Consider the following 15057-nt stretch of genomic DNA (forward strand, 5'->3'; position numbering starts at 1 on the left):
ATGAAACACACTTTCTTCGTTTTGTAGGAATTTTGTGTTTGTACTTTCATTGATACAAGGCATCAAAACTGAAAATGTAAATGTCCATAAAACCCTCTTGTCATTTTGCTTCACTGCACTGGGTGCAAACTGCAGGGACAAGACATTCAACCTATTCCTCCTTTCAGTTCCTTGGATTTTTGCTGCAATTGCCAGCAAGGATGTGGAATTGCCAATATTGGAGGTGCTGAATTTTGTAGTGTGAATGATCATGGGCTGCAGCCTGGACTGAGGCCAAAGAAGTCATTTCATGTTTGCCAGCAAGCAGCCTTCAGAGGGCAAGAGCTTTCAATTGCTCTCAGTCTGGATGAGTTTTAAACAGACAATCTCAATGTGGAGAACTCATTACCTTGATTAATTCCTGACCATCCAGATCCTGGTCAGTAATGTAGTTTTCTAAAATGTATTTCCTGGTTTTTGAGTGAGCTTCAATAAAGGTTCTAGAAATAGTCTATGCTGATAATGCAAGAAGAGGACTATTACATGCTTATCATTTATTCTTCCACAGTGGTGGGTTCCTGGCATATTGAAAAAGTTCAAAGGATGAAATGGATTGGTTTGGCAGACCTGAAGAGCCTGAATTAATTCACTGCTTAGAGTATTTGAATACTGCTGATGTGGAACAGCACAGCCAACAACATAAAGGTATGTCTGTTCAGCCTGAACACAGTCCTTGATTTCATACATTTTCAGGCTCTTGAGCTCTTCCTTTAAATTACCTGCAGTGCCAATTAGTGGTAATTAGTACATGGATGGAATGATGGATTTGATGCAATCTAATGCGTTTTAAGAAATTAGTATTAAAAGCAGGTGTTTGGTGTTCTGTGTTAATTATAAAGATAGTTCTTTTAAATATTATATAGTTTAAGAACCAGGAGAGATAAATGTATGTACCAACAGTTTTAACTATTTAGTATCATTCTGTGTTATGTAGGTGTCCATTTGGAAAGGGGAATCAAATCTAGGGCCCATCATACCTGCCAGTGGTTTTATCTGAAGCTCATTACAAGTAATTAATTTAAAAGTTATTCTGTTTCTTACTGAATTAAATCATTCCTCAAAGCTACAATCTACTTTTCCCTCAAATGGTGCTTGAACTCATATTTTGTATAATCTTACCCTGAAATTACTGTAGAGACAGAGCTGCATTGTTTTGTCTGGAGGGCAGAAAAGGTAGAGATCTGCCACACTGTGGGCAGCTTGTGGAGCAACTCTGCCCCCAGCATGCTCAGACAGGCAAAATTTTGCTGGGAGGCAGCTCCTGTTGTTTGCTCTCTGATCCGTGGTAACCCCCCTCCATCAGGCCATTGCTGCCCACGTGCACCACAATCATGTTCTCTGCTCTCCAGGAAGTGCACCCTGATGTAGGCATTTATTGACACCCCTTTTGTACTGACATAGGAAAGGTAAACCAGGGCTGCCCACTGTGGTGAGATCACAGGGAATGGAAGGAAAAGCTTCTCAGCCCTTCCAGTGACCAGTATACGTACTGGACTAGTACAAGTCCAAGTCTAACTCTAAGTGTATAATGCTTGGAACAAGGGAATTCATTAATATAATTTATATGTTGTACAACTTCATGCAATTCAGCTGAGAATAGAGCCCCTAATTGGTTAAGATTTCATAAAAAGGACCCATAAAGTGATTTAGAGAAAAAGCAATTAGGGATCAAGGTACACTTTTAGAATTACTGTCTCAGGATACAGCCTGAAATTCCTCCATATGCAACAACTGGAGCACTATTTAAATTAATAGAATGAATGAGACCAGCGTTCTCCTAAGGACAGTAAATACCATAACTCCAACACGTGAACAACTGCTTCACACAACTCCATGCTGGAAATACTGATCTTGCCTTTCCTTTCTTTACTTCCAACTTCTGGTTTCAGACATCTAAGTTAAAAATTAATTTCCATTGCATTCGTTTTGATAGGAATCTCAAGCATGAAAAAGTAAGATAAATCTGAACTCCATATTTCTTTTTTAGGATAATCAGTTAGGATAAAAATACATAAAATCCAGTTCAAGTGCAGTGTTTCCAAGATAACCCACATATTAGGATGGCTTTCTGTGGCTTTTATGGCTACATGCTTACCTCTGGGGTGAGTGCATTGTTATCTGAAGTCTGACTCGACAGCAATATATGTGTGAAACCATCTTCTTTCCGGACTACGATGTCCCTGAACCGGCAGTTACTTTCATTTTGACGTACACTGTATCTTAGTCTCTTATCGAAGACATAATCTTTCTCCCCATCTAGTTTCCTCTTCACAGTGCTGTGTAGATTCAAGCCTCCATTGGCCAGAGAAGAACCTTTCAGATGGAAAGAATCAAAGCATAATTATGTCTATACCTTCAAAGAAATGGAGCGATACTTTCTATCAGCTTAAACATGGCTCAGTATTCACAGTAGCCTCTATGTGATAAATCTGATAAATAAAAAATATGCCTGGCCAGTCAAAAGTGGCCTCAAGTACATGCAGTACTTTTTGTTGTCTGATCAGACAACTTCTAGATCCAAGAATTATGTAGCATGTAGGACTAGTACTCTTAATGGGATTCAGTTCTGCTTTGAAGATGAAAGCAATGGTACCATGGTCTTTCACATGAATTTGGTGTGATCCTTGAATTCATAGGAAAACTCTAATTCAACTTTGGAAGAACTTGACATGATAGGTTTAGTCCGAACCCCATCTTTCAAAGCTATGTTTTCTTCCTTTTATGCTGACCAAAAATTAATCATCAGTTCAAATGACAATCTGAGTAACTTGTTGCACGTCTCTATGTGACAATAAGTAAAGGGAGTTCTTACTTACTAAGCTGACACAAGTGGCATTCTCTTCCATGAATCCTTGAGGTTAGCATTCCAAGTAGCAGTTAGCCATCCTCTTTGCTCTTATCCCAAGCTTCTGCTCATTACATTTTACAGTAACAGTAATCACTAATAATTACTGACTTCTGACTAACAGTTATTATATTAATATTGAACTTTGTACATAGAAAATATGGATGCTGATGCCGTTTTGAAGGATATGCAGCAATAGGGAAAAAAAGGAATTGTGACAAGAAAGATCCAGTTCCTCCTTAAAATCAAATGAGAGTAATAGTATGTCAATTTTAAAAGGTGGTTTACTCTGACTTACACCCTGTATGAACTGTAAACTATTACTTTGCTTATGTTTACAGTTCCTGTGTAAGAGACAATATATTATGAACGGTAAAAATGCTGAGGCAGAATGTTGAAAATATCTTTAAAAGGTTTTTAGGCAAGACTCCTTTTCTAATTGCAGATGTTCCACACCAGTGCCATTAGAAATAAAGCAGAGACAGGTTGTAGAGGAACAGAGATTAAAGTCACTCTGTTCATTGAAATAGTTTCCAAATCTGTTTTCTGTTTAAATAGACATGAGCCCACAATATGCCATGTTTAAGAAAGACCAAGAAAGAGCTGAATGAAAACAACTTTGTTTGTTCTGTTCTTTACTCCTGCCAAAGCTGACCTGTTCAGCTTCTGGTATCAAATAGCCAGGAATTTTTAAAGGGCAGATGACATGAATATTACAACATGAATTTAAATGTTATCGTTTAAATGACTACTATCCAATTAAAAATACTCTGCTGGAACAGATCTGAATGGTGAACTCATAACAGATTATTCTCAAAACCAAAGTCCCTTACCCTCATTGTAGATTAGTTGTGTTTCAACCTGATGTTTATGTAGGTAACTGAACTGATACCCCTCAGCTGGCAATAGCCCGTGGAATTATTCCCTGTGTTTGGAAAGCCTGTATATCCACTGCAACATTATTTAACACCACTATTTAACTGGTGCACCACTTGGCCTCATCATGTAATGTGTGCATGTGTGTACACATGTATCTACACAAAGAAATGCATGTTGGATAAAAAGTCTGCTGTTTTAGTCAAACATTAAACTATTTTTCATTGTTAGATTAAGAGATTCCAACCAAAGTATTGCCTATATTATACTGAATAGAGGATTTAACTAGTGCAATGCAAACACTGACAAATTACATTAGATCATTAATTAGGAAAAAAATGCATTTGAAGCCAGCAGAATTTGACACTTGTTTGTTTTTTTCACAAGAATTATCTACAAGTGTAGAAATCACCATGTGCTTTAAATTTAAAAATTATGAATAATTTCTTATGGCATGTTTCTCCTTTTTCATAAGGTTTTGCTACTGCCTATATTTTGACATGTATGCTTACAAACAAATATCAACTTGTGAAATTACTAATGGAAAGCTAATAGCACTGGGAAGAATATACTGAAACAAATTAATTGACTTAGGCAGAGTTTTAAAGATTGCATTTTTATCTATTTAATCCTTACTACGTTGCTTGACCCAGCAATAAGCTACTAATATGTAAAGAGTTAAATCTCCCAAAAAAAGTATAAAGACCTTATAAAATCAGAGGCACAAATGACCACTGAATGGAAGATGTGTCAGACTAACTACAGTGATTAGTTACTTCGTGTTGAAGATTATGCCGTATCTATTTTAAATACAGATGGAAAGAGAATGATGGAAGATTAATTCACACAGATAATCCAGCTAAACAAAAAGCCTCATAGTAATAATTTTTGGGTTTTTTTGTTGTATTCTTCTTTGTTTGAGTAATGTATTCATTCAGTTTGTAATGAAATATATGATGTAAGAAACTACATATCTTATAACGATATTTTAACTGCCTGCACACCAGCTGACAGAAATTTAACCACAGGAAAGACCTAAATTAAGTATGAGATAAATACACAGGGAAAAGTGGCATTTCCAAGAATGGATGATTAACCGAACAACATATAGTGAATATATTGTTGTTTCAGTTTATACTGTGCATCCCTGTAATCTTGCTTAATCTGATAAACTGGAGAAAATGATCAGCAAAGTCCAAAGACAAAGCAAGCCAATTCAGCATGTCTCTTGCATGGATGTGATGGAGCTACTGAAGGTTTGCTCTGGAGCATGAGGGTCAATAGTTGGCACCTGCTTAATGCACACAAGGGTAACATTACCTTAGTATGTCAAGATGAAAAATGACTGTGGCATAGGAAAAAAGAGGCATTCTTAAAGCAATCTATACTGCATATGAGAGAAATTAAGGATGTCACAAATTAACTAAGGAATCCTTAGTTACCTCTAAATGTTGTTTACTGGCTTAGTAGTGAGTAATTGATGCTCAAAGTACAAAAAGAAAATAGAACAGGTAAAAATATTCCTTCCTTTAGTGGGGATTTAATCTAATTATTACCTTGGTATTAATCAGCAGTAAAACTTGTGGAACACCTAAAAACACACTGATGGTTCGAGGAAGTTTCAATGTTTTTTAAAGAAACTTCAGATAGTCCCAGACCACTGGTGCATCTAGTAATCCTTCTACAAGAATGGCAGTAAAGGATGCTATTTAAGGAGATAAAGCAAGTTTGGCCACTATCTGCAGTCCCTCCCCATCTACCATCAGTAAGTGTTGCACGGGAATGTGAGCAGATTCATCCTTCCTGTTTCCTTCAGTATATGCTCATGGACCTTTTCATGGATTTCTCTAATTCCCTTTTGAGCCTGTTGATGCTGTCTGCCTCCACAGCCTCCTGTGGTATGAGTCTGAGAAGTTGTGCAGCCACTACACAGTGAAGAATTCTCTTTCATCTGTGCTTTTATCTGATATTCTACCAGGTTCAGAGTGGTCCCTAGTTCTGCTATTGAGGGATTTAGTGAACAACAGTTCAGCATTTACTTCATCTGAGGCCTCGATGATTTTGTAAACTTTGATCATATTCCCCCTCTGCCTTCCCCTCTCCTAACTGAAGGCTCTTTTAATTCTTGTAATCCTTTTAATTTTAGTTGCCTGTCCCTGTATCTTCTCTACTACTCCACTACTGCCAAAGGGAACAACATGTAAGGATGTTACTGCTGCTGGTGTTGGTACTAGAAAGTGCCCAAAGATTCCAGATTGAGTCTGAGACTGGGGCATCACTATATGAAGCACTGCAGAAAAAGTTAAGCAGACAAATAGTAGGGGAGGAAAAGAGAGAAAAGATTGCAGTGAGCCTCAGATCACTCAGTACTTCAGAGGACTTGGATCTCTCCATCTCCTTTCACTGCTTCTATCCATGAGAAGCAGACACCTCCAGCTACTGTTATTTTCAGATTTGTTCTTAGTGTTCCATCACAGGCAGTTGAATGGAGCAGTGGCTGTGCCACCAGCCCTAGGCTTTGACCCTTGTGCAGGCACCAGTGTGTAGGTAGACTGTGAACTGACCTGAGGAAGTGTCTTGGCTAGAAACTCACCCTTTAAACCCAGGATTTTCAAACAGATCAACTTCACCTTGTAGCCTCAAGAGTACTAAAGTGGTGGAGGGGAAAGATGCGAGTAACGATCAGGGTATCATCGGAAAGAGGGCTGGACTGTTCCTTTTGCTGGCAGCACGCAATTGTGCTCCGTGAAAAGGATCAGAGCTAGGGCTTTAATTTTTCTAGGTGAAATAAACCACTCTCCTTACTCTCCCTGGTAAAACAGCCTGACATTCCTCAGTCTTCCCAACAACATTTCTCTGTCTCCTTTCTGTCTTTTTTGTGGGTAATGGCTGATACTGTACATACTTAAAAGCCATGTTCTGTTGATAATTTCCTAATAATTTCAGACTTCTCCAGCTAAGGGAGCATCTGTAAGATATCTAAAAGCCATGAGTTTTTATCCAAACTGAGAGAGCAAGCATATTTGGTCAACTTTTACTGCCAGTATTTCTCCAGAATAAATAAAAAAGAATAAGCTAAAAAAATAAGAGGAAGCAGTGACTAAGTTCATAGAGAGTATTTAAATTAGGAGCAGCATGAGACTACAAAGATTTTCATAATGGAGAAAAAAAAGTGGTAAGTGATATACAACAAGCAAAAATTCTTCAGTAGATGGTAAAGAAATAGAGTGATGTAGAAAAGGGAACAAGAAAATTAAAAGGGGATGATTTTTGATGCTGTCAAGAAACTTAACAAAAAAACCACTCTCAATTAAAATATCTGGAGAGAAACAAAAATGTGATAACTTAAGACAACAAATAACATCAGAAAGAACAGTATTCTTAGCTCCTGGGAGCATTAGTCAATGTTCTCATGCAGAGTTTTTCAACATTTTCCAATTTGCAAACCCGTTAATAGTTGTCAATGAAGATAACTCTACTCTCCTTATGATGGGACGTGTAGAAGACAGAAAATAAGTTTTGGTAAGAATGTTCTGTCCCAAATTCAGCAAGGTTCCAGGCCTCCCCTAGGGTGCATATATGATTTTGTACATACTTCTGTAGGTATAAACTCATCTTTCATAGCTTAGTGGTGAGAGTTTTATCTATAGGTTGAGCAGGAAATACTTGTACCCACGTGGATGTATACACAAAACCAACCATACTGGTGAAGGTCCATTCAAGGAGTCATCAGAAACTAGGTTTCAAATAGCTATTACTTGTTTCAACAGAACTGGCATACCACAGACAAACAAAATAGATATTTCCTGATTAGTTATAGCATGTCGGTGACTAGTCACATTGCTTGGTTCGATACACTGGTAATTTAACATCATTATAATAAGAAAGAACACTGGTTCAAGCTGATGGGTTTTGGAGGCCTTCAACCATAGGCCGACACTGGTAGCAGAGCTGGGCCTACAGCTGGGTTTTCAAATTGTGGGGAATTTTTGAGTTTTCCAAAGCTAGGCTTCATCTCAAGACCAACTTAAATTTTCTACATAAATTTTCTGTGCAGTCTTACACTTAGCTGTGAAATGAGTCTGGCATTCATTTGGGCTCCATATAGCCAATCTCAAAGCTGAAGGAAATGTCTGCATGGGGCTGCCCAGGAGCCACAGCTTCTGGGAGCCAAACCCAGGTCCTCCAGGCTCCCTCTTTGTTCTACATACAGTGCCTGGGAGCCCTGTGAGCGTTGATGGGGCATGCTGGGCTTTTGACTTCCAGACTCTGTGGCAGACTGCCTGAAACCTCTGGCATAGCTGGCTGCCTCAAAGCTAAATGTGGGAGTCCTGCCAAGCAGACTGCCACACTGCTCCCGGTCTCAAGGGACAAAGTCTTGAGACCTTGGCTCAGATTTGGAGAAAGTTTTGTAACCCAAGATGTTTGGAACAAAACTTATGTTATTCAACAATTTGGCATTTTTCTCTGAAACTTTCTGCATTTGTAATTTGTAACATTTCAGGCCAGTTTTAGTGGACATCCTGTTTAAATTAAGTTGTGATGCTAACAGGACACCTGGCAGGATCACACTGGCATCCTCTGTATTACTTCCCTGTGAGTGTGAACATTGAGGGAGTTCAGGACATTGTTAGACTTGTTAAAGAGTAGTGCAATTTTCTGCAAAATCCTGTATCAGGAAATGTGACTTCTCTCAAGTTTGAAGGGCAATATTAGAAGAAAGCTAGTATTTTTACATTGACCCTTCTTCACCAGTTTCTGTCTGCTCTTACTTTGGTAGTCTCATCTCTCCTCTTTGTAGTTTCCTCCACTGTGCATGTGCTGGGTTATCACAAAGCAGGACTGAAGGGATTTCTGACCTTGAGAGTGCTGCTGAGTATGGGTTATTCAGACAAGAACTAGGTAGGGATTTAAAGATCTCTGGCTTTTGCCTATAGGGAAGTCAGAATGCAAGGGAGAAAGGAGAGCAAAGTACAGTACAGAAGTTATGGATTTGGAGAATACAAAAGCCATCATAAAGAAACATTTTAAAGGAGTGTGTGCATCAGCTGTTAGGCCAAGAGCTCTCTGTACATGGCAGAACACCTGGCTGCTTAAGCAAAGCAGCTTTCTTCTGAAATAGAGCCCTATTACAGGGATTATTCAAAGAGGAGGTGGTGGATGCAATTTATTAGCTCCTGTGGGAACAACTGGAAGGCTCATTTGACCTTACAGCTCTTTGTAGCCCTTTTGCTCTTCATTAAAAAAAAAAAAAAAAAGACTAAAATACGAGAATGAATGCATTTTAAAGATGTATTTTGTATCAGAACTTCCCCAACATAAAACAAATTATTAAAAAAACTTCATTAGAAATTGTAAGAAAGCAAAGAAAAATAACTTTATATGCATCTGTAATTGTACATGCAAGTCTTTTTAAATAAATAGGTAACTTTTTAAGCAGTCTCATATAAGCTCAAACTCAGCAAAACAGAAAAGTGTACACTCAATTTGAAGTGTCATTACCATAATCAAAACTACTTATGCATTTAAAGCTGGCCACATGTTTTGCTGGTTTGGGAGTCTTTAACAAGATATTTTATGCTTGGACTGAAAGATTCCAGCAGTTATAGGATGTAACCAGTAAGATGAGGCAAGGCCAATTCTGCTTCCCAAATCAAGTAGCATCTGCTGGGTTGCCAGAAGGGGGGAAATGGAAAGTGGGGTGATATCATTTATGTTGACTTTTGAAAAATTTTTGGCAGGGCAAGCCACAAGAAGCTGTTAAGGAAATGAGTGCTATCATGGGCTATGGAAAGTGGCTAATAAAAATAAATATTTGGAACAAATGGTTACTTTTCCTCATGTCAAACTATTAGTAGTTGGCTGCCCCAAGGACCTGCAGAAGGATTAGTTTACTTAATGTATGTATTAATGAACTGGGAAGAGAAGTATGAGAGGAAAATTTGAAAGGAATAGAAAATAAGTAGAGTGAAAACTAGGAAAGATTTTGAAGAGCTTCACTGTGTCATAAGAAAAAGGTGAACTGGCAACAGTAAAGCAGAATAAATGCATAATGAAAGGAATCATACATATAGCTGTGTTCTAAATTAACTGTAACCAGTAAGGAAAAAGACAACCTAGGAGCAACTGTGTATCACTCAACAAAAACCTTTATGCAGTGTGTAACAACAGAAAAAATAATTCTCTAAAGTTTGTATCACCACTATATCAGCAAGTAGTGGGAAATAATTTGGAACAGCTCCTGCTGTTTTTAAAAGGTATTAAAAAAACCCCATACACACCAAAGGCACAAGAGGATACTGAAAACTAACAGGGACCTGGAAAGTCTTCCATGTGGTAGGAAGGCTTATAAGGCTGGGGCTGTCTGCAGATTGACAGGATGTCTTTCTCTTTATCCTTTCATATAAGGATAACATCTTATTCAATGAAAGTAAAGGTCAAAAAAAACCAACACCAAACAAAACCTCAGACATGAAAACCTGATCAAATAAAATGTGCATCTCATTTTTAGATCCTGGAAACTACTGCCACAAAGCTTCATTGAAGCTTTAAGTATGGTAAGATTAAAAACAAGTAATAAAAATATTGGACACATAGAAAATGAGAAGCTACTTAGTTGCATTAAACTGAATAGTATTTTATACAGAACAGAAACCTTTATTTTTTGAGGACTAAGCCAGTCAGTAACTGTGGGGGTTAGAAAGAAATTTCTCCTGTTTCTTCTTGTTCACTTCAAGACTGTTTGTACCTTCCTATAAAGAATGTCTTGCAGCTTCTGTTGTACCCAGTTGCTGTCAGAGACAAGAACCTGGCTGTTCTGGGCACTCCTGAATATGACAAGCATTAATACTGAGGAACTTGAATGTTATTCAGACATACCAAGACACTTTAGCAGAAGTGGTATTAATTCTGTTTCTAAAATAATCCTGATCTTTCCAGACCATTGGGTCTAAGCACACATAACTGAGAAATTATTTGTTACTTGGTGACACACATAACCAAAGCTGCAGCATTATCCATACCTCCCTTGCCATCATTTCCCCACCAGAACTTTACACTGCAAAGGCACGTAACAGAGCCCACACCACTTCATGTCACTCCATGGGAAATGGAAGGAGAGAAGCCAACTGATAATAAAATGGTGCAATATATGGGGAAAGAGTGTGGAACCTGTTTTTGTGCTTCTCACCGTATCACTTGTATAGCATGACAATAAGTTTTCCAGGAGTGGAGTCTCTATTTGCAGTTGCTGCAATTAAAAACCTCCCCCTCCCAAAGACTGTAGTTGTTTAAATCACATACCAATTCCATTCACAACAGGTGAATCATTACTAACTTCTAACACGCTGGGCAAATTCTGTTCTCCTTCATGGTCATTTAAATCCATGTTTTGCTGTTGTGAGCCATTCCCAAAATGTCTAGAATCTTTTTCATGAGTGCCATCTCCATTCTGCAGACCATTGTGTGGCTTTTTCAGTGGCATGATCTGTAAACCGCTGGGAGTAGTTCGGTAAGTCACAGTTTTAGCAGCCCTGTCATTAGCAGATGCTGGCTTTGCTGCATATCCTCTTTTCTGTTTTTGAAGAGATGGATTAATTCTCTTTCTTTTGTGTGTGGACCCTTTAGGCTTCCCAGATTCAGAAGGTCTATGTGATATTTTCTCAACAGATGATCCTCGGCTTTCCCGTAAAAATTTTGGAGCGCTGGCTTGTTTCCCATGTCTTGATCGCTTTTCTCTAGTAACATGAAGTCCATTAAACTCATCAATAAATTCCTCACAATGTAGTAGATGATGTTCAGGTTCCCAGGTGTCTTCATTGCTTCCATAGCCTTTCCACCTAATGAGATATTCCCATTTGCCCTTCTTGTTCTTCCTTTTGTCTACAATCCTCTCCACCTGAAAGGAAAAGGAAAAAGTATCACATTAGAAAGAAAAATAGTTTGGTCATGAATACAATGTTCTTAATTTACAGCTAGAAAGGCCTCCTTGACATTGTAGAAGCACTTTAGTATTCATGACATTCTCCTAAACTGTGGTGCCTAAACCATGAAATGAATCTGACATAGAAAGCCACCCAGGCTAGCCAAAATGTAGCATCCTATTTTACAGATTTAAATTTACCTCATTTTGATAGGATGCAGTCCAACACTATATTCCCATTGGATCCTATATAGACCATGCTGGCTGCTGCTGAGAAGCTAATTGTTGTGTATATAAAGCACTTGACATCATGTTTAGAAATCAGTGTTACATTTGCTGTTCAACAAACAAAGGATTCCCATGACCAGACCTGGCAATACAGGAGAGGAATGTAGTGGTCCCAGCGCTATTGTGACACCAAGGCCATTTCCCCTCCTGAAAACATTTAGGAAAGACATGAACACCTGGTCAAATCTGATCTAGAAAGCTGAAATAGACATAACGTGAAGAAACAAGAGGATATCATTAATGAAAGCATGATTTCTTCAAAATTCTGGTTGTAAAATGATATTATTACTGTAACATTCCTCAGCTACTGCTTGTTTGAAAGAACTAAATAACTATTTTTGCTACAGTGTCAGTTCCTGGTCATTCTTCTGAATCCACACATGCATTATGTCCCAATAAACATCCCCATACTTCTTCATGTCTTGAAACAATCTTGAGCAGAGAATTGATTACAGCAAATGACAATATTTTGCATGAAACATCTTTGCAGTACTGTGCATCCACTTTGCTAGTTCCAACTATTAAAAATTTGTATTTTTTATTGATGTAATATTTGAGTAAAACCACAAAATCTGTGAGTGATTGACTAAAAAAAAAGCAAATGAAGGACATAAAAACAGGGTTCTTACTGGGAAGTAATGAATTTCATGAACCTATGTTACAGCATGTCTGTTTAAGGAATGTTTCTGCACCAAGGGATAAGGGAATGTATTGGGACTGGAAGAGGGGAAAATCTTAGCACTAGCAAGATCTCAAACTGAGGAAGAGTGCACATGAAAACCCAAGAACAATCCCTGTCCAGCAAGCTATGGGTTAAAATTGCATCAAGTGAAATTTAGATCAAGTCACTAGGAAAAATGTTGCAATAGTAGAAAGACTTAAGCATCAGAATAAAGTAACATGGGGAAGGTTTGGAGGAGTTTTAGAACAAACAGGTTCTGTTAGACAAACTTCTGCCATGGAAAGTCACTGCTGGCAAATCAAGCTATGATGAGAAAATATTTTGAAGTCTCTCCTAAATTTTATCTTCTGATTCTTTCCTGTTTCAATTTTTTTTTTTTTTTAAATATGGCTTATGAAGGATAAAGATGCCACTAATGAAAAGTAAATCACTACAGTTAACCAAACACACTATTTTTAATTTAGAAAAATAAATAAGTGGCTGTGTAATGTAATAGTTTTCAATACTCTTCAAAGAAAAATCACCTTATTTGAAGAGCCACAGTGGGATCTGTATGGAGAATTTAACCTTGAAGAAGGGCAACCACAGCTGTGTAAGTAATTGTTCCTTTTACATCCCCTGTTAGAGCAAAGCAATGGATTAATTCTGTCTGATCACTGGCTGGAACTGTACATTCACAGAAATCTTGGTGGGTTCCCCGAAGGAGTCTAAATGTAATTAGCAACTAAACATTATACTTCTATCTCAATTAATTTACATGGGAACTGTGCTAAGGTATCTGTGTCTGAGTCATACTGGACAGCTTTCCTCCATCTCCAGGGCACCCAACTGCAGCTTCCCCAGCAGCTCATTCCTGTGCTCTCTTATCAAATATCCACCCAGAACCGCCGCAGAAGCAAAGCAAGGCATCATCCTCACTCTGAAGCTAGCACAGTCCCCTTCAGGATTGCTCAGTGTAGCAAAACAACTAAAGCTCAATCTAGGCAAGCTTGAGATCATTTGTCTGAAAAGAGGGAAAAGTCCTCACAAAAAAAATTAATAAAAATGAACTTGCATTTTTTTGTCCTCGTTTGGGATATGTGGCTTTCCATTGTCAAACTAATAGACTTATGATCTTGTTGACTTTATAGAGAGCAGCTGTCCAAATTATCCCTGGTTTTAAAATACTTCTCATCCTTCTGTCTGGGACTAGCCAGAAAGACTGTACATTGAATCATGGAACTCTGTAGTGGCCTGTGGGTTGTCTGTGGATTTGTTTAATTATTGCATCTCACTATATCAAGGAGTAAAATACATCTATAGATAATATATGTCCTTGGGAAAAAATTAAATTGCTGCTAAACTCAGCAGACCACAGCTATCATTACTGTAGAGAATTTGGTTTAGTGCCATTCCATCTGTACTAGCTAAACAATATATGCATTCCCTACCCTTTTTAATTCAGGAATTTGAACCTGGAAAACAAACTCTGTGTCACGTTGATGCTGTCTTGGAGTCACTTGTCTTTCTTTCGAGGGATTGCACCAGTTGCATTCCCCCACTTGCTCACTGAAGGAAGAAACTCAGAAAGGATAGCCAAATACTGCCAATTTCAGTATCACATACAAAACCCACACCTTCAACTTCACCTTTTTCACTCATGCACGTACTTTTAAAATTAACTATACTGATTTCTCATTTTCTTATTGCTGCTTTACTCGAGGAGGAAAAGGGAAGAGGTTTCATGGAGAGCATTTTTTAATATGGGAAACAGTAAAGTATTTTGGTGATGAGGCATTATGCATTTCAATTAAGAAGATGAAAGGAGAAAACATGAGTGGTCTTTGTTCCTGGGAAGCAAAATACTGGCACTGGAGAATGTGATTAACTAGTTCAACACATCATAAAGGCAGAATAAAAGTATTTATGAAATTGCGTAAAATTTAATAAATGGTTTCAGAAAAAATATTTAGAAAGCAAATATATTTGAGAAAGACTAAACGTTTCATTACAGCATTTTCAGAACAAAACTATCAAGGTTTCACTTCCAATTTAAGTAACAAAACTAAAATAAAGAGAGACTAAATAAACTGAAGACAAATGTTTTTTGTTTCTAGTCATCCCCCTTCTCAGTTTATTGTTTTGCTGGGGAGAAACTGAAAAAAATGTGGGATGATGCAAAATTAATTGTTTTCCTTGAGTTTTTTGGTTCAGCCATCATATCCACTGGCTTGACTAATGATGCCTAAAACGTCTGAATAGATTATTTGTTTTGTCCTCATTACTGCCTCTCTGTTCATTACTGAATGCATTTGAAGTTAGCATCAAACATACTTGACCTCTCAACATGGTCCCTTTTCTTTCTTGGACCTTTAAGTTCTTCACTGATATTTATCCCCTCCAGAATAGTACTGTGTTCCCTCACTG

At 37.8% G+C, this 15057-nt stretch overlaps 1 protein-coding gene across 1 annotated transcript in view; it reads right to left on the bottom strand.

The window, feature by feature from the left end:
* The window catches only part of CDYL2 (chromodomain Y like 2), a 53969-nt gene that overhangs the window by 17288 nt on the left and 21624 nt on the right, over positions 1 to 15057 (bottom strand). Inside the window, exons 2-3 of the mRNA XM_051629530.1 lie at positions 11063 to 11657; positions 2135 to 2352 (exon numbers count right to left, since the gene is read on the bottom strand). Coding sequence (XP_051485490.1) covers positions 2135 to 2352; positions 11063 to 11657 — 813 coding nt within the window. The remainder of the gene's footprint in view (positions 1 to 2134; positions 2353 to 11062; positions 11658 to 15057) is intronic.

The sequence above is a fragment of the Apus apus genome, chromosome 11, assembly GCF_020740795.1.
Source record: "Apus apus isolate bApuApu2 chromosome 11, bApuApu2.pri.cur, whole genome shotgun sequence".
In the NCBI taxonomy this organism is placed as follows: Eukaryota; Metazoa; Chordata; class Aves; order Apodiformes; family Apodidae; genus Apus; species Apus apus.